Source organism: Argiope bruennichi, chromosome 7, assembly GCF_947563725.1.
Source record: "Argiope bruennichi chromosome 7, qqArgBrue1.1, whole genome shotgun sequence".
In the NCBI taxonomy this organism is placed as follows: Eukaryota; Metazoa; Arthropoda; class Arachnida; order Araneae; family Araneidae; genus Argiope; species Argiope bruennichi.
In genome coordinates, this window is record NC_079157.1 from 110739442 (window position 1) to 110765149 (window position 25708).

Below are 25708 nucleotides of genomic sequence, written 5' to 3' on the forward strand. Positions count from 1 at the left end.
AAAGATAATTTCCTGTGAATTTCATGAATTTGTTCATTGCTCTATTCCCATAGCACCAGTATTTCCCCTATAGACAAATTTTTGGTACTAATTTTGGAAGTCATCTTCCCATGCCTTCCACAGTCTGTATCTGAATCATTTCGTTCATTCGTTTTAGCTGCAGATGCCACCAAACAGGAAAGGCTATACTATGGCCAACCTATAGATACAGATATTGATAGTTTTGGCTGCCAGAATGCCGATCTGGTATTCATCAGTCCGGCTTTTCATTATTTTAGGTATAACTATTTTAAGAAAAGCATATATTGTGCTTTGAAAATGAAAAAAAAAAAAAATTATATCTATTAACATATTCATTACTCACAGAATGATTCTATTTTATTTAAATTTATTATCTTATTTCTTGATACATATTATTATCGATATAAAATGTTCTTAAATATTAGAAAAAGTGACAATAAATTATCGAATATAAGCACTTTTAGATAACAATAAAATTTATTTAGAGAAACTGAATTTAATGTGTTAATAATTTCATTTTATCTTTTCTGAAAAACATATTAATATAATAATAGGTATCCCCATTTATTTCATTATATTTGCTTGATAGATTTTATTTTTTGTTTGCTTCTGTCCAAGAATAGTTCAGTAATCCTTGACATAGGAGCCTCAAAAATCGTTGATACTACAGCGGAAACAATAAATATCTGTAGATACTGCAGAGCGAGATGAGGTGTCTGAAACAAAGAACTTCTATATTTTTAGTTCAAACACAGTCCTGAATAATGTGTGAAAATAAAAGATTTTTTTAATCAGAAATGAATTTTAATATATCATAGATTCATAGTTAATATGATGCAAAAATTTTCTTAGAATCTCATTCTTTTAAAACGTTCCGATCTAATTATGCATTTAACTTTAATTGCGAAATTTTTAATCAAATATAGAATAAATTTCTTTTTAAAGACACTTAAATGGACTCAGATGATTAGATTAATTGGCTCAGAGATAAATTTGTAAGTGTCTGAAAATCCAAAATTTTTTAGAAATAGATTTTCTTTTTATTAAATACAAGAGTTCATTTTAATAATAAATGTTAAAAAATGTATTTATATTTGCCGCGTTTTCTCTTCAACGCCATTTTCTTAAGTCACTAATTAATAGCGAAGGATATGAAAAAAAAATTACCGTAATGTAGTGCAATTAATTGATGAAAAATGCAAGCTACATTCATAAGTGTTCAAATGCATGCATTTTTTCATTAAAAGTTTACTTTGGCGGATAAGAAAAATGAAGACAATTGCAGGTACACATGTGTGTACCTCAGGACTGAAGAGGTTATTTATAAAGCGTCCTTGTAGGTATCCCACAGATGGAGGGGTTTGACAGTCCGCAAGTGCTCACTAAAATGGCAAACAGGTCTGCTACCTACTTCCGTAGCCCGGGCTTTATTACTCCTCTTCGAAAGATTAGATTTGCGTTTTCTGGCATTTCGAAAAAGTATCAAAAAATAACAAATTGAAAAAAAAAATTAAAACTAACCTGAAAAAACGATATACTTAAAACTATAAATAAATTTATCAAAAGTATATAATAAAAATAGAAAATCAAGTTCGTATTTCTTTAAAATCAAGTCAAGTTTATTTTATTTATCAATCGAATTTGAGATAGCTACAACAGTATAATACACATAATTTTTAAACTTTTAATTAAATAGCTCAACATCGTAATGCCCTTTTTACGTCATGTATATCCCTCAGGGAAGCACTTCGAGAACGAGAAGCTTCTGATATGATGATTATTTCTGCTCGCCCGAGAGGGTACAAATATGGTGTGGCGTTGACAGATGACCTCCTACGGGATGTACGTCTTGTATCCTAAGAGAGCGGAAGTTCCGTGGTCTATGATGGCCCTTAAGACTCAATCTGAATTCCCACTAATGCTATCGTGACAAATCTGTCGTTCAGATTTCCGTCCCGGGAGCCAGGTATTTTTGCACAAGCAAAAGCGACGAACACAACACGAAATGAGGAAAAGCTGTTGAAAACTTTATTCTTGTGAATATATATTGTGAGATTTTAATAGAGATTTCCATCACGTGTCAATCAAAACTAAGGGAAACACTCGGATCTTTTAGTGAAATATGTATATATCAGCAATATTTTATCCCTTCACTCGGCGTGTGGAAACGTGTCGGCTTTTAGCTTATTCAGCAATTTTAAAACTCCTGTTGAATGAATTAAATAGAAAAAGTGGAATGGCATCAGACAATAAGAGAATATTTTAGAATGAAATTAATATGGGCTAAATTAAGCTAAAAAATAGGAAATTAATTAAGTTTAAATTAAATTTTAAAATATCATTATGCATATATATTATTTTACCTATATATTATAAAGTAAACTATACTTTTAATTCAGTCATATTAACAATTGCGCGATATATTATAGGAAGAAATAGTGTTTATCCCGAGTTCAGAGAGGAATCATTTAATTAAAAAGACATTAAAATGGCGAAATTTGAAATTTTCGTTCTCAAATCATTTATTTTTTGCGGAAATATTTAGAGCGCAATGTGACTCAAAGTCTAAAGAAATAAAGTCACAATACACTCTCATGTGGGAAAAAAATTAAACGATTTTTGAGCATGTTCAATCATTTTAATAATATTTATCATTATAGAAAATTGAGTGTCAACACATGATTCGTAAACGAATTGCTTTAAGCATACTCAGGTGAATGTAGCCAATGATTTCGGACAAACTGCAGTGGAGATTAAAACAGTAGTATTTAGCACGTTCATCAAGATCTGGAACGTGAGTGCTTGTCCATTTCATACTTCATTACATTAGTTTTTCAAAAGCAAAGATTTTGAACTGAAAAATTCTAGACACACTAAATAATAACAGAAACAGCTGAAAAACAGCAATGAGAAAAAAAGTGATACAAACTATTAGCATCACGGAAAAATCTTGTAGTTCTTCTAACATCAAATAATATCTCTCTAAGATGAAGAGATGAGTAAGATATGTTGAAAACGATACAGAAGAAATAACAATGAACACTTTATTAGAAAGGAATTTGTTGACGAAACCTGCAATGAAGATGAAAGTGAAAGTGATGAAATATTTTTTACTTTCCCAGAATATTCATGATGAATATTCTGGGAAAGTAAAAAAAATGATTATATACATAATTTAATAATTTAAACGATTACACACACACACACACACACACACACACACACACACACACACACACACACACACACACACACACACACACACACACGCACACACGCACGCACGCACGCACGCACGCACGCAAGCTGTGTGACAAATACTTTAGATCACAGGAAAATTTCATGCTTATACAATGCCTGGGTGCATTGTTATTGGGTGCTAAATGACTCTTTTCAGAGACAAATATTCTAGTTCACGGGAACATTTTATGATTATACAATGTTTGGTTGTACTGTTGACTGATGCTCAATGCTTTAGAAAAATTTGAAAGACAAAATGTTTCTTTTTATTCATTTCCGTGAGATCCATTTATTAAGAAAAATTTGGATTATCAGAGTGCAGAAAGAATTATATTTTTAATATTATAAAAGCCCAAATTTATTCTCCGCACTTTAAAGAGACACAAGACAGTGATTGATTTTAGCTACTCAATTTTTTTCTAATTCCACTGCTCAGGCAATCAGATATTTACTTTCAAATGAAACAGGAATGGATCACTTTTTTCAACAAAAGCCCTTATCTGAAAGCAATGGATATGGTTGACAAAATCAGAAAATAATAGTAGATAAATTAAAGAAATGTACTAAAAACCAGGTAATAATTATAACTTTAAGAAAAGTGGAATAGAAATCGCAGCTAAATGGAAAAAAAAGGTATTTACCTTTTCAGAAAGGTTTTTAATGACTGTTTCGTTGTTATATAGTTTATATGCGAATTTAAAATCTCTTATAGTTAAATTTATTTTAATATCCAGATTAAGTCAAGATGGCCCTAAAAACTTTTGTCCCAACTGCATGATATTGGTTACTTTTATGATCATCCTTTGCTCTCCGTACTAAAGCATTGCTTCTGCTTAGGAAAAAAAATGTGAATTATATTCACAATGCATATAGATCATTCTGACTCAAAAGGAATAATCTCATCAATCTTTTTACCACATTGTCATTTATTTTTCGGCTATTATTTTACAAGATTTATTTATTTTTTTAAATTTATAGCATAAAAAAACTTTCTTTTGAGCATGAATCTGAGAAAATTGTCAGATAATTTTGTAATTCAATGGCGTAAATAGGATGAACATTAATTCAAGCTACCATTTTGAAAATTAATTAATTTATTGAGTACTAACAGTTTAATTTAAGTATTTCGTCGTATATACAGGCGATTATCAAAATAATGGAAACATCATAAATGAATCGTAGAATTTCATTAATAATATGTAGAGCTCCTCTTCGCATGTAATACGGCTTAGATTTGTCCGGGAGATCTATTTTAGAAGGATATTGTACCATTCTTCAGGGAGACATTGTGGAAGTTCCGAGAGAGATTGCGGTGGAGGTTATCGATTCCAGATGGACAGCTCTAAAATAGATAATAAATAAATAATAATATTGAGATCGAGAAACTGTTCGAGCCAAGGTAGATGTTTTACTTGATCCTTGTGTTTCTCAAACCAATACTGAGCATGCGAATAGAAGCATTATCATCCTAGAAAATTCCATCTACTGCAGGAACCAAAATTTGCATCATTGGGATGGGCCTGGTGAGCTATAAAGTTTCTATATTTCTCCCAGTGATCATTCCTTACAAGGTTATGACTGGGCCAGCAGAAAACCATAACATGGCTGCCCATACAAGGACAGATCCAACCCCTTACTTTGGAAGAAGACAATCAAGATCATAAGGTTGTGCAGGTGTCCTTCGAATGTGTACCTGTCCTGTTGTGGGGAAAAGAGTGAAAGATTATTCGTCTGACCATATAACTCTCTTCCATTTACTAATAGACCAGATTTTGTGATATCGGCACCACTCTTTCGGAGACCATGGAATTGCTGCTCTGTCCTAAAGGTACTGTCTATAAAGGCGCTTTCTAAATGCAATTATTCAATCCGGAAAATCTAGATACTGATTGATCCCTGCGGTCATTTTGGCCTGATGCTGTTTTCTTTTTTAAGCATTACAATCCACACTGATAACCATTGTTCTGTTTCATTCAGCTTCTCCTTCTGTCCACCATTCTGTTTTGCAGGGATTGTCTTGCCGCTCTTTGTTTATGCCATCTTGACTTTAGAACACCGTATCTGAAAGTTGAAATGTTTCGATCATAGATGCTCCAACTAGTTGGGCTCCTACAATTTGGCCTTAATAAAAGTCTGCGAGGTCTGGCATTTTACATTTTTGACAAAAAATCCAAAATTATACTACCATGCTATATACTTTTTATATTAAAAATAAAAACTAGTAGCTTGGAGTATAGCTTTATGCTTACGAAGCAATTCTTAAATGTCACTTTTATTCACTGTTGTTTCCATTATTTTGATAACAGCGTGTATAGTGCTGATACAGTTAATAACCTCATACAAACCTCCTTGCCCAGTTGCACATACGAATATAACCCAAACCACACTACACGAAAATAACAGATGCTTCAGCCCATTGTAGACAGCAAATTCCATAACATTTTCTTCTCTGCCATAAAGAGCAAATATTGAAATCCACAGGAAAAGGGCAGTTATAATCCATCCCAAAGAAAGTGTTACCTGTAGAATTAAAGATTTTCCATTGTTAAATTTGCTGTATTCATCAGTTGTAGTTGTAATTATTAAAAATTGTCTACATTTCTTTTTTCTTTATATAGAATATGACCAACAAATTTTAACTCATGTGTTATGAATAATGAAATCATAAATTCAGACGCATATATTACGAATAAACATTCATAAATTTAACACTAGGTTTACCAAGGCGTCATTTTGTCCCCTCTGAGAAAATTTTTTGTTCATTTTCTTTAAAAAAATTATTGCCGTATTTTATGAGAATATTTTAATCCATTTTTACTTGCATTTATAAGATATATAATCGCAAATCTTATCTTTTTTCTTTTTTGGTTTTGAAGGAATGTATATACCTACTTTTACCGAAGGTGTCATTTTGACCATTCGAATACATGTTGTTGAAAAAACAGACATTTATAATTAAATATGCAACGGCCTGATAGGGGAATACGTATATATTGGTATAAATATAGAAATAAGTATGTGTTAGTAAAATGTGTGTATATAGGAATCAAGAAGACGAAGCCGAAAGTCAGTCAGACAGAAGCTATTATAAGTGTTTAGTAACAAGACTTGTGAGTCAATGTTTTGGTAAAAGATGATGGTAAAAGAATAAATGGTCTTGAAGACCTAGATTAGAAAATAAACACTTTTTTTGTAAATAAACACAGAGGAATCGCCTTTTCCTCACATCACACCTCAACAAATATATTGAAAGTATAAATGTTTTTTTTCTACTTTAACTTCGTAATAGATAGGTCAATTTATAATTTTTCTAATTAAATACCGAAAAGGATCATTTCGATCCATTTGGTAGAAATAGGTAAATAAGAACTCATGGTAAACTTAGTGTTAAATGAATGTTTTCTCTCTTCCATTTTTTTATTTTACTCAGTGTAAATACTCTGTTAGTAATTTTCATCGTGATAATGTTAAAAGTTAATAAAAATATTCTTAGTAATGAAGATTTTGACTTTCATATGTTTATAATGAACAAATTTGTTTTATATTTGTTAAATAGCACTTTTGTAGATCTTGAACCATTTATTATTAGGATATTATTATTTATTATTTCAAATTAGGATATTATAATGAATTATATAATTACATAACAAGATATTATATATTAGATAATTGTATATTAAGATATTATAATGAAGTATTATAATATTTTTTATTATACTATTTCATTATATCCTTTCTTCTATCCTATACTATCCACTTTATTTCAGTATATTTTTCCTTCTATTTGCATTTTTTCATTACTATAGTAATAAAATAGTGAAAATATAGTGAAGTAGCAAAATTAGATTGATTGAAATGCATGATTTCAAAATGCATTTCAGAAAAACTGCTTCTTAACTAAATATTGGATTTTAAATATTTTGTACATAATAATAATTCTCTCAAAATTGTAAATTTTGGAATAATATAATTCTGATTCAAATCAACAGTATTGTAATTACATTTTAATAATATCTATATAAATTTCAGTATTATATAAAATAAATAAATTTAATAAAAGCAATTTTTTGATGCACTTTTATTAATATGTAAAAAAAATTGATATATTTTATTTAAACTAATTTCAACTTTTTAGCCAGTACTTTATAATTCATTGCAATAAATTTTTTTTCCTGAAACTCATTACTATATAACTGTAGTCAATTTTGGATATTTTTTTTCTCGAATTAACTATCTAGTCTCAAAATTAAAAAAGAATTAAACTTTTAAAAAATGAATCTATGAACTGCACATCAGTTACAAGTATTTTAAATATGACATTATTTTCAAGATTGCATTTGTGTATAAAATTCAAAACTCAAGGATTTCAGGAAGAGGACGAATAAAACCGAAGAAGAATTCTACTTTGCGAAATATTGATTTTTTTGACTCAATTACTTAAATGAAAATGCAAAAAAATAGTATAATAAGATAAGTTTTTTTTTACCTGACTCCAGGGTTTAATTGGGTTGAATTTCCTTTGGTACAAATAATGTCCAAGAGTTATTCCAATCAAGTAGGAACCTAATCTCGGAAAGGGCTTCACATAAAGCATATCAAAATATTCCCAAAATCTAAAAAAATATCAAAAATTGCTTATAGTTTTTCAATCATCTGTTATCCCAAAAAAGTATTATATACTTAAAAAAAAAATTTTATTATTTATTTTAAATTTTTTTTTCAGAATATCGCAATAAAACTTCACATAGAATAAATAGTCTAAAATTAGTATAGCTTCCAATGTAAAAATATATATACCCAATTTTCTTATCAATAGAAATACTTACTGAATACTTAAATTGCTCAGAGATTAATAATTTAAGAAATTAATCATTGTCAGATTCTTTAATATTTGCATTTATTCTATGGAACAACAGCCTGAGAAAAATGTAAAAATATATTTTTTGCAACTAAATATAAAAATATTCCCACATTAAAAATAAAATAAACTTTCTAAATTTTCTTAATCTACTTTTAAAATCAATAAACTCAAGTGAGCCAAAGTTTAATAGTTTGAAGAAAACTAATTAAATAAATATAAAGGAATAGAAAGATTTTTTAAAAACATATACAAATATTCAGTTGTAAAATATTTCAATAGCTGTAGGTATATGTTCTTTTAACATTGCCAAATTATTGCTTGCATATAATGACTGTCGGTAATTATTCCAATCTCTCAACTGAACTATCAATAGATAGGTTATATTCAATATTATCGCAATTTTCATTCATGAATTATTACTGATTTACTCTTTTCCAGTAGATATTTAACAATCTATTGATTGTTTTTAAATATTCGGTTGTGGTCAAATATATGGACAATCGATGATATTAAAAAATGCATATTTATATAAATATACAGTATATATGGATGTGCATGAACATAAACCTACACACTGTAAGCCTGTATTCATATGTTTATATTTCATGCATTATGTAACATATGTAACATAACATAACATGAAATCGTCTGTGTATATACGCACTAGAACAATGCAAATATACATGTTCACCTTGCATGCCAGCGCAGGTGTACGCAATCACATCACGGGAAAAAAGGAACCACCAAGATTTATTCATCTATCAATCATTGTATACGAAATTTAAAAACAGCATATTAAAGGTAGCAGTATTGAATAAATATGCTGCACCTAAAATGTTCATAAGGAATTATTTACATATTATTAAAAATTGTACAAACTTTGAGATTTGATGTGGTGACACACTCTTTTGGTGTCATGCATACATTCTCCATGGAAAAATGATCCAGAGTACAAATTTTGGTTTAATATTCAGAGATTTCAGCAAGGGATACCTGATATTTTCGATTAATGGTTTGTTTACATGTAAGATTTAAATATTCTCTCTCTCTCTCTCTCTCTCTGTATATATATATATATATATATATATATATATATATATATAAATTGGGGAAAAGTATTAGTTTTAATTAAAATAAAAATATTTTTGCTTAATTCTCTAAAGGTCAAAACGTTCAGCAATCATGTTCAACGTTGGAATGTTATAAACGCCTCGGGAGCAAATCTGAGGGTTCTCAGAGGTTTCAAAAAGTGATAGAGTCTAACATTTTGTTTTCAAAGCAAATATGACACTTGGGAGAAGAGACCAATGTTTCAATAGTTTAGATGTCATTAATACTTGTTAAACAACAAATTCCGACAAGAAATTAAAAAATCATGCATAACTTTCTTGTCTCTATGGACCATTCACGAATCTTCGAGAAAGCGTTTGATGATTCGGTAGTTATACTTTCTTATATAATTTAATGATTATCATCGGCAATAAAGTATTTTCAATTCTTTCTTAATTATTCTAATGTTATTCGCAAACAAATTAACGCTCACGTTGTTTTTACTTGTTCAGAACATTAAGTATTGCATAATTTTAAAATTATACAGTTTAATTCACAAAAAGGTATTTATTAAGTCACCGAATGATCAGAGATTTTATTCGATTTGTATATCGCTACAAGCTCATTTTAAAAGCAAAGAATAAGAAACATAACAATTTTTAAAAATTTATTTATTATCTATTATTATAAATAATCTGATATCTTGAAACAATATTTTTTCTCAAATTTGCTCCAGGTAGTACGACTCATACGGAATATAGCTTTAATTAAATGTATATGTTAATTGATAATCAACTTCTAAAAATATAAAATTATTATTTTACTCTTAAAAATGTGCAAATATGCAAAACTTCAAAATTTTCGTACATTACGAAATCATTAAATTAAGTGAATTTCAAAACTTCGTTTCCATAAGTCTGAATTCGAATTAAATAAAAATATTAAATAACTATCAAAATAACGCGTATGTTAAAAGGATATGCATTATTTCTTTTTGTGGAAGGTCATAGAAATATTGTTATTATTTTTTTAAAAACGCTTACCATTAGGAATCTGCATTCTAATATAAATCAGTTATGCTCATTTCGAATCAATTTATCCAAATTGAATAAATCTGTATTTTTAAAAAGTTATCTCCAAGCTTAGAAGAGCTGTTAAAATTCAGCACAAAATATTTGTTTTGAAAATTGAAGAAATAAATATAAAAGCTGAAATTTGTCTTAAAAGCATTGATGTAAATGCACGTTCAAATACTTTTTATTCAAATATTACTTTTTATTATTTATTCTGTTCAAATGCGATTTTATTTCAATTTTCTTTCATTTTCGCAGAAAGCAAAAATTGTTTAAAGCTTTGGTTGTCTTTCATTTTATAGATTTATTCAGTATTATTATTTTTTTTTTCAAAATTTTACCTAAATTCCTTACCGTCTATAAAATTTTCCAACGTTATCGGGATAATAATCTGAAAACGCCCTCATACCGTCGACCAGTTTATACTGTTTGGTATATATAAAATTATTTAAGCATGAGCCGCAGATGCCAAGGACTATAAGAGCATATCCTGTCTTTGGCTTTCTGAAATAAAAAAGGAAGAGGTTTTTCAAAAAATGTTAGGAACACAAGTTTATTCAAGAAGAACGTAAAATATTGTTACAAATCTGTATTTTGTTTTCCAGCAGGGTTAGTTTAATCACTGGAAAGACCGTTTTACGAACAGCTCTGTTGGGTGCTGATCGGGAACCGCCTCAGTGGTCTCAGAGCTTGGCGATCATTATCGACTTGGCGACAAAATAGATAATACTGGAATCTTCCGGAAATTTGGCGATAGAGTCAAAAGGAACTGAGATATGCCTGATTGTTCCAGAACCTTTTCTGCATGATTCCGGGACTTAAAAAAGGTCTGCAGTCTAAGCTAAAGACAATCGGAGAAAGAGTCGCCGGAAGGTTTACAGTCGCATAGCGAGTCAACGGTGAAGCGGAAGGGTTAAGTGTAGCTGAAGCGTTTGCTGAATTGAGCTGTGTGCCGAATCCTGGTGTATATTATAGAAGCAGTAACAAGTCGTGTGTGGAGTAGATAAACGAGGAGACAGTGGAAAATTGCTGGCGTTTGGGGAGACTACAGATTGCAACTAAGTGGATTTCCCCCTCTTGCTGGATTTTGTCTGGCCGCTCTGTGTGCTTTAGTTGTTTTACCTACTGATTACTACTTTTAAGGCAACTGTTTGTTGTATTGTTCTGCTGCAGGGTGCTTGTGTACGTCTAGGCTGTGAATTTAGTGTCTGCGTATTCTTTTCTTCCTTTTAATAAAAGTCGTCGATTAATACTGATTGTGTTTCTTCATCGACTAACAAATCAAAAGAAATCTGAATCCATAACAATATTTTCAAATGCAAAATTGTACAATTTTATGCAACATGCAGAGCATAGCTCTTGAGATATGGATAATAAAATTTAGAAAAGTAAATATATATATATATATATATATATATATATATATATTGTTTGAAAATTATTCATGTTTTATTTATTAAATTGCTTCGTTATATTTTTTCATCAATGAAATTAGAACAGATTAAAGTATTATTAAGATATAATATTTCCTTTTCTCACATTACAGAAACGAGAGACATAAAATACCTTTTGATAGAATATAAATCAATTTATTTCGTCATAGAATGTTCATAAATATCCGAACAATTAAGTGAAAAATTGTAAAAAGAATTGTCCTTAGTATAAAATAATTCACGCAGTGAAAACAAATAGAACTTTATGTTTTTTAGAAAGCTCAATTGAAGGATTTACTGTGTGTTGGATGCAGATTTCCATTTTTAATGTAATGTTCCCATACTAAATAGTATTTCTTCCTATTAATAAATATAACCTATTGAGAGTTGAGTTTTGAGTTATCGTTTTAAACATCATACATAAAAAGTATGCAGATATAATTTCAAATTAAAAAAAGTCTAAGTACTCAGAGAAAACAAAAACATAATTTGAATGTCTATTTAAATCTTACAATAAAATTTTTCACAATTACTCTAATTTCATCAAATTGATTATGCAGTTATTCACCATAATTCTGAACTGTAAATGATCGATATTTACAGACAATAAAGACAAATCTAATTACCTATAGCATTAATTAAAGAATATATCAAAATAAAAAGATTTTAATGGAAAAATATAACACTGTAATCCACCATTTCTCTGTAACTTTAATGTGCTAGTATATTGTTTTATCTATATTGTGGCGTGAGAGCATTTTTTTTTGAGGAAAAAAGTATCAACGTACCTCATCAATAGCAACAGAAAAATAGGACTAATTATGTATAATTGCATTTCACACGGCAAATACCAAGTGGACAGTAAGCACTGCAAAAATAAATTCAAAAATTTACAAGCAACAATGATAAAAAATCTACTAATAGAAAAACAAATTATAGCTTAGTCTATCGTATATTATTTATTACCAGCTTAGTCTATCGTATATTATGAACAATTAATAAATCATATTACATCATATAAATCAAAATAATAATATTACACTTCATTTAATTCTATACGAAGTACTTCAGGAATTTTTGGACAAACTGATTTTTAACATCAAACCTCATAAATAATCTGTTCATTGTCAGTTAATCGAACGTAATTTAGCCGCATTAAGATTATTTAATAGGATAAATTCAATAAAAACAGTTTTTAAACATTTCTATTTAGCAAAGTGCTAAAAGAATTTTTTAGCACTTTTTTTGGAATGTTTTGTAAAATTATTTTCGGATTTTTTTTTCAGTCTTGAGATGTATTTAGCGGCATGAGACGCGTGAGGATAGAACCTGGGACCTTTGGGTTAGCAGTCCAGTAACATACCGATTTTGCTAAAACAGCTGTTCAGGCAGAAGCGCTGTTACTGGCTTATATGCAATTCACCACAGTACTCTCCCTCCAGTGAGTCGAAGGGGAGACGAACGATATGGCGTTGAGTGGCGATGTATTGAGTAGTAGCTGTTGTTCTAATGGGCCTACCCTGTTGATTAGCGCCAAGCGTTATGACGAGCGTTTGTGGGTGCTAATGCGCCAAGTGTGTCTGGCGACTTTGCTGCGCCAAGTGAGTCTGGCAACTTTGGTTTCGGGTAGATGGCGCTTCAACAGCTGTACGAAGGTTGAAGGTTCAGCGTCCAAGGTCACCAATTTAGCGGTATGAGACGCGTGAGGATAAAACCTGGGACCTTTGGGTTAGCAGTCCAGTAACATACCGATTTTGCCAAAACAGCTGTTCAGGCAGAAGCGCTGTTACTGGCTTATATGCAATTCACCACATGTATACATTTTTAAACCATTCTTTGCATGATTTTTTTTTTCTTTTTGTTTCTGAAATAAATCAGTTTGGTATAATTTATGCTCTAGATTAAAGCAACAATCTTTTAAGCAAAATCTTCAATATCCCTCTCTTCTAAGTTCCTCCACTCATTATCGCCTTTATTAGCAAACAAAATCTGAGATCAGTTAAAAAAAATATTCAAGAAATCGCACCTTTCTTCCTACCACAACAAACAGCGGAATGATAAGTTAAAACCCACTATAATGATTGTGACATTTGATATTTTTGACAGCTTTGTTCCGTATTATGCAAAAGTCGTGAGAAAAGTTTCCAGCAACAACAAATTTACAGTTCACCTGTTTTGAGTACAATTTTTTGTTCACTATTTGTATTACTAGAATGATAAATAATCTTTACAGTTAAACTTATTATAAGATTTATGTTAATTTTTCTACTTATTATTGCATTGTTGTAGAATTTCGTTAAAAATATTAAAGACAATAATTATTATTTTCTATTATTTTTTTTACCCAATATAAATTTATTTTGAATGAAATTGAGTGTGATTTTGTCATTCCAATTAAATGCTAATTTTTTAGAAGTAGGTTTGCGCACACTTACTGAATTCTTATAAGAATTTATATTTTTTGGGAGTAAAATTCACTTTTAACTGTCTAAAAAAGCTCGAAATATAAAATGCCTACCTTATTTTCTTTTCATGTTTAGCTGAAATTATTAATTCTATTTAATTTCTTCAAAAATTAAGACACCTCGAACGTTTCAAATGTATTTAAATCTAATAACAACATCATTTTGAGGAAAGTAATCAAAATGTTTTTTCTCTATGTCTTTGAAATATTCACTGAATCGACCAATATATCCTATAACACAATTTCAGTTGAATAAAACATATATTTTGGTAAGGAAACGATAAAAATAAAATGTAATGTAACTGTCCATTGTTGCCTATTTCTAAATCCACTGTCCCTTAATTCATTTGTAATGAATTTAATATTATAAAGAAAAATTCGAATACCGAATGACACTATATACTTTTGTTGCATTTTTATTAGAATATTTAAATTCAATTGTCAAGTGTTTTGATAAGTAGATTTTTGACAATTTTATTACACACAGACTGACATGCTCTTTAGGCGCGATCACAAACTCATGATTTGTGGGTTAAATGAGCTTCCTGAGCAGAACAGATATAAGATATTCAAAAGAGGAGCCATACAAATGAAAAATGTTTTGCTGACACAATCATAAAAACTGATTTTAGTATAAAAGATATGGCTAAAATTAAAATTAGATAATATACACTGTGAACAAGCTGACTTCAGATTTTAAAACGTCACACATTATAGTTAATTATATCAATAACAATATTCATTATAAATTACATCACTAATGGTACATATTAAAATGAATTATATCATTAACAGCACATGTTATAGTTCATTATACCATAAATAGAACATGTTGTAGCTAATTGTAAATTTCCTCTGTCTGATTTTCAGTTAACAAAAGCGTTCACATGAATAGAAATAGCAAACAAATCAACTCTATAAAAATGAAGCTCCTCAATATTTTAAGAAACTGGATGAATAATTTTATTTAAAATGTGACGTAAATGTTCATTTCCCCGAATAGTTTGCAATTTATTTTGATTTATTCCCAAAACAAATCAAAAGAAACTTCAAAAGCCGTTTACGTTCTTACTTCTTTCATGTGTGAAAGGAAGTTATTTGCGTATAAAATATGCCATATCCAATTTTCTTTACACACTGGGTTCGTGTCATAGGTTGGCCATAAGACTCCTGAACCCAGGTAGGAAAACAACGTAGAGTAAAATCCAATAACAAAGAAATATAAAGGCGAAATCCTGTTCAAAACAATAATTAACCATATTAAAAGTTATTTTAATAAAAAAGACAATATTACATAGAAATAAGCTTCAACAAATGATAAAAAAGTGTGCGTGTATGTGTGTGTGTGTGTGTTTGGTGACAGACACTTTGAACTAGGCCTACCAAATCTGATACATTTATACTTCCAAGGTTAAAAATGTATTCTCCGATGCAATATTTTTTAAAATTGTAATTAAAAATTTTGCAAAATTTTGACGTCAATTTTTCATAATTGCCGATAATATTAAAGAGCAAAAATTAATTTAAACTATGATGACATTCCAAAAGAAAAACATCTTTTCAATGGTTTTACTTAAATTGCTGTAATTACTTTAAATCTTGATTTTTTTTTACATAGTGCATGATTGAAGAACAGACATATGTCTAATTTAATCATAATAAGAAAGTTTACTTGAGTTGAAAGGATGCCTTTTATAAACATTTTGTAATTTGTTATAATGAGGTTTAACTTCACGTTTAAATAAAGAGTAAACCTTTTTTAAGTCCATCAAATATTAAATGGTTTTCGCAAGAAAATTCGTTGTATTAGTAGACGTTTAATCACTTTTTTTAATACTGAAGTTTAAATTTCAGGTGAGAAGGCAAAAAATTAGAAAGACTCAGCATAATGAATAGAAAAGGGATAGCCTCCTCAATTAATGTGTATAATATCTTACAAAATTTGAAGTTTAAAATTAATTTTGTTAATGAAAAAGTGAATTACATAAAATTCTCCCATCAGTTCCAATGAACCAGGTACAACCTGAAGCGGTTAATTATAAACAATATTTTCATGTGAAAGTGAAATAAATGAACTAAATTATGGATTTAATTAAAAATGTTCTTTAAATGCACGATGTATTAACACACTAAAAGCAGCATTTTTTTTTGTACTTTAATTCCGAGTTCTATTATTCTTCACACACTTAATATGGCCAAAATGCAATCTCTTGCACGAAATCAAAAAAATTTAATTTCATTCAGAATTATCAACGTATACATTTTTTAAATTTGAAATTATGCAGTGGCACACAAACATCTTGATTAAAAATTCAAATATCTAGATTATAAGGAAGCGAATAAAAAGTCGATTGCAAAACTCCTTTTTTACCTTTTTAATATGGAGAAGTCAATTTAAGGACATAAATGCACGAAACGATTTGAACTGTTTTTCATTAAACAAAATGTATTAAAATCATGGAGTTTTCCATACCTGAGAAATCTGCGTGCATAAAATGAAATCCATGAAATTTTTCCTTCGCTTTTGCCGTGGCGATGACAAAATGAATACGCATTTAAAAGCCCACTAAAAAAATAATATATTGATAACATATTGCAAGTTATTGTTTTTATTAAAAAAATAAAATATATTACGATCAACACTATTCACTTATTACGATAACAAACTCATAGGAATATTAAAAGACATTAAAAGCAGACATTATTATGCAAGTGTTTTTGAAAGTTATGCTTGATTCATTGAAAGTCGCGAAATTATATGTTAAGTTTGAAAATTTTTGACTACTCCCACAATTTAATGTTGGACCATCTTCTGCCCTTTATACTTCATGTATACTTCTTGGCTTGGGCTTAATGAGACACTGGTGGATGATGTGAGGAATTTGAGTCCATATCCGATTAACTGCATTTTCCAATTCCTTCAGATTTGAAGGTACTGGATCCAACTGGCTCCGTTTGATCTCATACCACATATTCTCAGTTCGATTGATATCTGGTGATGGTGTAGGTCAATGGAGCCAGATAAAATCTCTGTCATGCTCTTCGAATCATTTGAGGACAATGCCATCTTTATGACAAGGATCATTGTCTTGCTGAATGTATCCATCCCCGGCAGATACATTCTTAACATAACAGGATGTACTTGAACTGTGATAATACTTAAATGCCCCTGGGGCGAATGTAATCACAGGACCTTATAATGGCAAGAAAACATCCCCAAACCATAATATTGTCCACTTCCCCTTCCATCTTGAAGTAACGTGGCAGTGCAATTGGGAGTCTATGTTTCAGTAAATTAACATAATTTCGTTAATAATTTTTCGCACCTTATATATATACTTGAATGAATTCGATAAAAGTGTTACTTTGACTTATATACTGATTTTTTTAAAAAAAATATTCAAACTGTAAATCAACATCATATATACCGCCCCATAATGTCCCATAAATTTGTAAATACTTTAAAAATTCATAAAAATTGTAGGACTGGGTGTATTTGAATGCGGTTTGCGAAACTATTATTCTCATGAAGGAGAATTTTTTTTTTGATACAGAAAAAAAATAATTCAAAAATTTGTCAATAGAGGGCGCTGAACACAAGCAAATCAGTGGAAATATGCAAATTAAAGTCTTATGAAAGGCAGAGTTAGCGATTGACACATCATTTCTAAACATTTCTAAAGGCATCCATTATTGTAGGCCCTTTTTTCTTTGAAAAGCCCTGTAAAAAAGCAGGATGGAAGACATGTTCAGTTAATGGAACAAGTTACTTGGAAATGTTACAGAAGGAAGTGATACCGTCCTTATTGGAACACGTTGTCCTTGACACCGTGACATTCATGCAAGACGGGGCACCTCCTCACATCGACACCGAAGTGAAGGCAGTTTTGAGAAGAACTTTTACTGAAGAACGAATAATCAGACGTCACTTTACACATGAATAGCCCCCACGCTCACCAGATTTAACACCCCTTGATTTTTGGCTCTGGAGTTACCTTAAGTCTCGGGTGTGCCGCCATAGGCCAACTTCGTTAGTGCAGCTGAAGGAAGCCATTCGCCACGAAATCTCATGCATTCATCCGGATATGCTGTATGATGCAGTTACCAGTGTTGTCTCCCGCTTCCAAACTGTTATTTGTGGTAATGGCGGACACATAGAACAAGTACTGTAGTACTGGTGTGATACGCACGCAAACAATTGCTTGCATGCAAATAAAAGTATATTTACCGTAGAATTGTATGTTTTGCTTGTGTTTAGTGCCCTCTATCGACAAATTTTTGAACTATTTCTTTTTTTGTATGAAAAAAATCCCCCTTCATGAGAATAACAGTTTCGCAATCCGCATTAAAATAATACTCATTCCTTCAATTTTTATGAATTTTTAAGTATTCACAAATTTATGGGACACCCGATATATCTGTTGTGAATTCTTATCTAACTATAATACCAATTTGTGAATTCTTACCTAAGAACAAAAAACGTATCTATGACAAAAGCTCCATTATAAAAAAATAGAGTCATCCTTGTTTTCATAATATACTGATATCTCTCAGAAGTCTCTAGAAATAAAAAAAATTATGATATTTATTAGATTTGTAAAGTGACTTCAAAAATCTCATTAAACCAAAAGATGTGCCCATTTAAATAGGCTGTTATCCATTCACAATATCTTAATCACAATAGATTAACTAAAGAAAGTTGTTCTAGAAAATCTCATGATCAATGGCATAATGTGTAGGGGAAAAAAACAATTATAATTTGCAGGACACTTTAGTTGTAAATATATAGTAACATGAAACGTAAACAATATAGTCTCGCAATGCTATAAACTAAATAAGAGTTCAGAGTTGTGCGTGCTTATTTTCTCTTGAAATTGGCTCTATGTCTAAGCTTTCTTAGTTCCTGAATTCCAGTAGCACATCATCCAATGCTTGAGTTGAAGTATCCACATTAATATTATGAACTATAAGAATGAAGGAATCTGTTGAGTGTGAACGACGTCCACTACGTATCCACTCAAAATGTGATGAAACCAAGATCACACAATCCGACAGCTTCACTGGAGCTCCAGAATTCACGGCATTCCAATAGAAATCTGCACCGAATAAAATCTCAATTGGTAGGTTCGACAATGAATTATCTGGGTCAGCAAGATTCAGTCGTTTGTTTTTGGCGAAATGTGAAATGTCAGTTGGTGGAGGTGGATGTGATGCATAGTTTTTGGGGCTTTCGAATGCAATAAAGTTGATTATAGATTTGTCCCAGGTGCTTGCTAACTGAAATTGATTTTGTCTTCATGTATGGCTAAAACCAGCTAGAGATTCGTACACTTGTAGGTCCATATATCCTGTTAAAATGACTGGAAGTTTTAAATTGTTCACAAAATCAGAACAGACGAAACTAAATTGATTTCTACCTTCCAAAATATAACGTGTAAGTTTTGTAACCCCGTTGGATCCGTTATGAAAACTCGCGCAGTTTGCTAATAAACAAAACTGGAGGTGAGTGTATCAATTTTGTTTGTAGATGTAGTTGCAGCCTGCTCCTTAGTTGGAGTTTTACATATAAATACATGATGTTTTCTATACATATGGAACAGAAGTATGCACTTGTCTTTACGATAGCAATTTTTTGGCATGACCACGGTTAGCGCACAGGAGACATCTGTTGATAGCTTTCAATATCTGTTAGCTTGCATCTATATTCGTCGCAAAATTGCACTATCGAGGCCAATATCCGGCTGTTCCACAATTAGGGCAAAAAGGTGAAATTATTTTTATCTTTAGTAACTGGCTTAGAAAGCACATTGAAATTTTCTGACGAGATATTTAAAGGATAGTCTGGAACTAGTGAACTTTTAATATTATTTGCAGCAACTGCTCTCTCCACCTATTCCCTACAATTTTATAATATCGGCTTCAGCTAAGTTTTCACGTTTTGCGTATACAATTCAATTACAGCATATATCATGTGGGAAAGCATAGAGTATTTTTGGAGCCAAAATTCTCCCGTATGATGGTTTTTTTTTTTGCCTACGATTGCAATGATTGTGTATTACTAAAGCTTGTAATCGTCTGTTATATAACTCGTTTAATGATAATGGAGAGGGATCTTTAACAGGTGTTATGTTTTCTAAATATTCCAGATGAGTTTGTATTAGTGTATCCTTATAGTCATATTTTGATTTTAAAATATCATTTGTTGCTGTGTGTGTATTTCTGGTTATATTAATTCCATCAACTAGCCGTTTTGCTTCTCCGTCTAAATATCCTTGTAAAAAACGCCTTTGTCAATAAGCGATAAAACTTCATTTTAGTCGATACAGTTTTCAAAACGGTCCCAAAAATTGTGAAATTCTTCAAATTCACTGTAAAACGTATTTATTTTTATTGTGGATAAATTTATTGTAACGTTTAGAGTCGGTGGAGCATAATTCATACTGTCAACCATTGGCGATTTTGGCAAACTTCTCAGGCAAAATTTGTGTTAGCGTTCTCTTTCTATTTAAAATTAAATATCGCCAAATGAGCATCTTCTGTGTATTTTTCGCAATCTATTATATCTTCATTCTATTATTCTTCATTTAAAAGTTCGTAGACTTTATCGTCAGCTAAGGTTAGTTCCTTAATTTTGTCTTTTAAACGTTCAGTGTCGTTTTATATATCAGTTTGTGTACTAGTAGGACCATTCAGTTTCGTTGATACTTTCGTAATGGCGGCGCGATGTGTTGTTCGTTTACTTTTCAGTGAATCAAGTTTCTCTTTAACGGTTGACAATATAATTGGAGTTCGTGTCGAAAGTTTAAATTAACAAGTTCAGTATGACGTGCCTAAGTATTCTTTTGGCACCAAATATTAACTTGCAATTATTAAATTAAACTGAAATGTATCAACCAACATCTCTTTATTTTTCTCTAAAAAAGAACTCATTTTAGACAGGTGCCTCCAATTGGGCAAATAAATTATTATATGAAATCTGGTTCCCAACTTAAATCACTTTCTTTCTATGTGTGTTCACTCTTCTTTTTAATAACTTATGTCATGATGAAATTCCCTGCATAAAAGTGATTAAGAAGTTATTCCAGTAATATCTTGAATAATTATATTTTCTTTCATATATAATTTTATTGAATTATTGAAAAAAAAAACTCAGTGTTCTGAACTCTCAAAGATCAAAAAAATAATTTTTTCCGAAAGGTTTCCACAGTTTTGTATACCATTGCATATAGATGGATAGGGATTGAGATGTTCAGAGGTTTCATAATCTCACCTTCATGGTGACCATTGATTTATAAAAATTATGCATTCTATAAAAGCCTTTCGACTTACAATATTTTCTTGATGGTACTTACTAAATACATTGTTACTCATATAAGAAGAATGAAAAATTACGACCAATAGCGCCGAGATGGCTCTGATTCCGTGCAAGCAAATCAGTTGCTCTTTTGATGAAATATTGAATGTTCTCTTCGCATTACTGATGATGCAAAAGAAGTTAAGAGCTTTTTTGAGACCTATTAGAAGAAATAAAAAAAAGATCTTTAAAGGAATAGTAGGATTTTTATAGAGTTTAGTTATTGAGATTTGAATACAAATATTTCTTAATTATTGAGAAATGCTTTGATAATTAATTTCAATAAAATCATCATCATAATTTTACACATACAGTGTAAAATTATGATGACACTCCCGAGTATTCGGTTCGTGACTTTCCTGCCAAGTTTTCTTTTATCCTAAATAAATGAGGAAGTCAAGGCATCTATTAAGTCATCAATTAAAGACTTTCATAATCTTAAAACTGTTTTGACTCTTTCCTTATGGTTACCTTTTCGAACCCATGGAAATGATTTATTAGTGAAAAATAATGTCAGTTTGAGCCAATTTTCTTAAGAATTAGGCCCACGGTCTTCGAAAATGTTTTGTATATATGTCCTGCATTTAGGTTGGACATTACAGAATCTGTGTTAAAAAGTGAAAAGTTTATAATCTTTTTTATTAATTTTTCTCTAATAAATTCTTGAAACTTGCAGTGCAGCATATGAGAATCATCATTACAGAGCTTTCTCTTTTAATTCGACACGTTAACGGCAACTGCTTCTATGATTCATCGGACCGCGGCTGCGTTCACATTCAGAAAAATAGAGTTTTTAATACTTTATAAGAAGTGAGAAAATGCGTATTTTAGCAGTAAGTTTTTATAAAAACTTTGTCTTCAAGTATTGGTGAGCAAAGAAATGTATCCTTTTCTGTTATCTAGCCTATCCTTCTACCACATTAGGCCGGATACTCTGGAATGTATGTATTATGTTGATTATTTTATATATATTTTTTAATATTTAATATAAAATTTGATTAGAAAGAATTTAAGAAATTTACAATTCCCCTCGTATTCATTTATAGACCGGAAAGTTTTAACTAAACAGTTTAGAATGGTAAATATTTGCGAATTAAATATATACATAAGATTCAAAAAGTAGAATTTATTTCTACTCTAAACAAATTTTTCATATTGTTGGCTCTGAGAAACAGAGAGGTTTTGTTCCAAATGTTTCCAAATCAGAAAATTTTTCCTCTATGTGAATGCCCCTAATCTAATGACGATTCGAAATTCGAAAGTAATTCTAATAAACGGTGTGTCTGTATCTCTCAAAAATTAACCTGAAAATAGACTGCATTTTGCAGCAGTTAATAGTATAATGAATTAGCATCAAATATTTTTAATCAATTAATTATCAGTGTGTCAACATTTTCAACTATATATATATATATATATATATATATATATATATATATATATATATATATATATATATATACATATATATATAGTTATATAGCACGCATATTTGAAATATTTGAATTATATTGTATATTATACACACACAAATACACACACACACGCACGCACGCACACACACACACACACAAATATATATATATATATATATATATATATATAATGATATTTTAATTCTAATTTCAATTTAATTATTTTCCAAGATTTTATCTTAATTTAGCCCATGGTAACTTTATTCTAAAAATGTTCTTATTTCTTGATCCAATTCCACTTTCGGTTTAATTATTTCCTCTGTAAAAATAATGCGCCATCAGTACTACGCATCAAATGAAAGTGATACTTCTGTTGAGCTTCTCAAGGTCAACATGGTGAGTGGCCGGAAATCTCATATTATATAAGACTAGTGATTAATTGTTCCTACCCTTTTCATTTTTCATATACACATCATGTTTGTCTCCTGGGAGAGAAGAGAGAGAATTCAACGAAATTAAAAATACAACGTCTCATCTATGTCTTCAAAACTGCATTCTGCTTCAACCAAAATATGTTACATATTATTTAGTCGACAGGATTCAAACAGCATTACATATAATTACACACACACACACACACACACACACACACACACACACACACACACACACACACACACACACACACACACACACACACACACACACACACACACACACACACACACAATTATTCGTAGTTATTCGTAGTTTTTAAACCTATAATTCTTGAAGTTTCATGTAATTTCTTTTCTTCTTCAATACACGTACCATTTTGTTCCTCTTTTTTCTCTCTTTTCTTTGCTGTTAAAGAGCTCTCTTTTCCAATTTTTTTGTATTTTTCATATACACTGATAGAACTTCCTATTACAGTTAGAATTGCAAATAGCAAAATTGTGCACCTGAAAATAAGAAACGTTAGCATTTCAAGAAATGATTTAGAACATTTTAGAATTTAAATGACCTTCTCTCAGATCACATTCAGTAAATAATTTTTTTTAAAAAAAATGTTTTTTAATCATATTTTGTTAATGCAATAAAGGGTTAATTTTTAAAAATTTAATGATGCTGTAATTTTTAGACCTTATATATACTTCATTATTATAAATATTATGAAATCTTGGTATTAATTTCCTTTCAAATTCTATATTTAATAATACCAATAATGTATATAGAATTTATTCTAATCAATTAATTATTCGATAAAAATAAGAAACATTTAGTAAGGTGATTCTTCAACTTGTTAATTAACAATTCTCAGAACATTAAAATAATATGTTTTCATCGAGAATGAAAAAACATTTGAAATTTCAAGACTGTAGCATATCATGAAGTAAGCGAAAAATCTATATTCTTTTTTTTTAGAACAGGAGCAAGTTAAATTAAACAATAAAAACTAAATGCCTTAAATTGTAAGTACATCAATCTATATTATGATGTTTATGTATGACGAATCATATTAGACCATTAGTTTTAGAATATTCCTTTTGAGTTACTCATGGTTGGGTGTTCTAAAACTTTCATCTTAGTAATTTGAATTCTAACGATTCCTGTCTGACAGGTGATTTGGAAAAATTGAGTTAAAATTGTGATTGGAAATAATTTCGTTTTTGAATTATGTACAGGATATCCAAAATTGAAGCCTATTTTTTGATGAAAGTGAATTATAACCTTCGTAAAGTGTAAAACATTCTGAATGATTTCATTGGAAAATCACTCGCAAATAATTAGTTCTAAATATTGCCATTGGAAGGCATGCTACCGTGAAAATCTGTTTTATATAAACAATTTATTTTTAACTTGATGCAGCCACTTAATAAAATCTACAGACTTCCGAGAATAAATAATTTTCAATGAACTCACAATTCAAAATCGTTTAAAGTTCATGAGATCATGTTTTTTTAAAGAAATTTCTGATATGAAATATGTTAATTCCACTGTAATTACTGTATGGAAATATTGGACTTTGAAATGATATCCACTTGGTTCAGCTACAGTTGAGAGATTGAAAAAAATTATAATTAAGTTCGAAGATACAAAATCGTTGGCTGTTCCTCTTGGAAAAAGGGCAAAAACTCCTTTCCTCAAAATGAATGGAGAAAATTCTTAAAAAATAGAGAGTGGAATTTCAAACTTTGGAATTAGTATTGGTAACTACAACAAATTTCCTCGAATATTACCAAGTGTTATAACAGTTATTGTTTTATGTTAAGAAATGTGCCTCAGAACCCCAGTTTTAATGTTAATTTGTTTCTAATAGCTAACATGAAGCAATACTTTTATTCCTTTTGTACTTTCTTCTTATTGAGTCACTATTTCTAATATTTACAGCCTGTACTTAACTCAAAATAAAAGAATTTGAATAAAAGATAATCTTTCTACATTTAGAGAGAAACTTATGTTATATTTGAATGAATATCTATATATCACAGAGAAATGGTCTTCCAAAAACTTTCTCGCATTCATTTTAATAAATGTTTTATCCCCTACATGGTTCAACCTGAGCAGCGAATATGTATTTTGGAAGTCTTTTCCCACCGACTAAAAACAAAATTTAGCCTTGAATTTCAGTTGTAGATTCAAGGCCATATACCGAATATCATTTGATTCAAGTCGTTAAGTTTTGAATTATTTAACTTACATCTATCCGAAACTGACCAACAGATGGTGAATTCTTTGACATATGTACCAAATTTTATTTCTTTTCCTTTTGAAGTTGTCCTGCTCACATATACTCGAGCAGACAGACAGACTTTCT

At 30.0% G+C, this 25708-nt stretch overlaps 1 protein-coding gene across 1 annotated transcript; it reads right to left on the bottom strand.

Annotated features, from left to right (window-relative positions):
* Positions 1–549: 549 nt before the first annotated feature.
* LOC129976219 (nose resistant to fluoxetine protein 6-like) lies at positions 550–23784 on the bottom strand. Its single transcript, XM_056089673.1, has 10 exons — positions 23671–23784; positions 21495–21656; positions 18609–18702; positions 16616–16708; positions 15215–15377; positions 12467–12546; positions 7748–7874; positions 5607–5781; positions 2951–3093; positions 550–737 (listed from the first exon to the last, which is right to left on the bottom strand). The coding sequence occupies exons 2-10, from the start codon at positions 21511–21513 to the stop codon at positions 594–596; spliced, it is 1038 nt and encodes a 345-aa protein (XP_055945648.1). The 5' UTR covers positions 21514–21656; positions 23671–23784; the 3' UTR covers positions 550–593.
* Positions 23785–25708: the final 1924 nt, after the last annotated feature.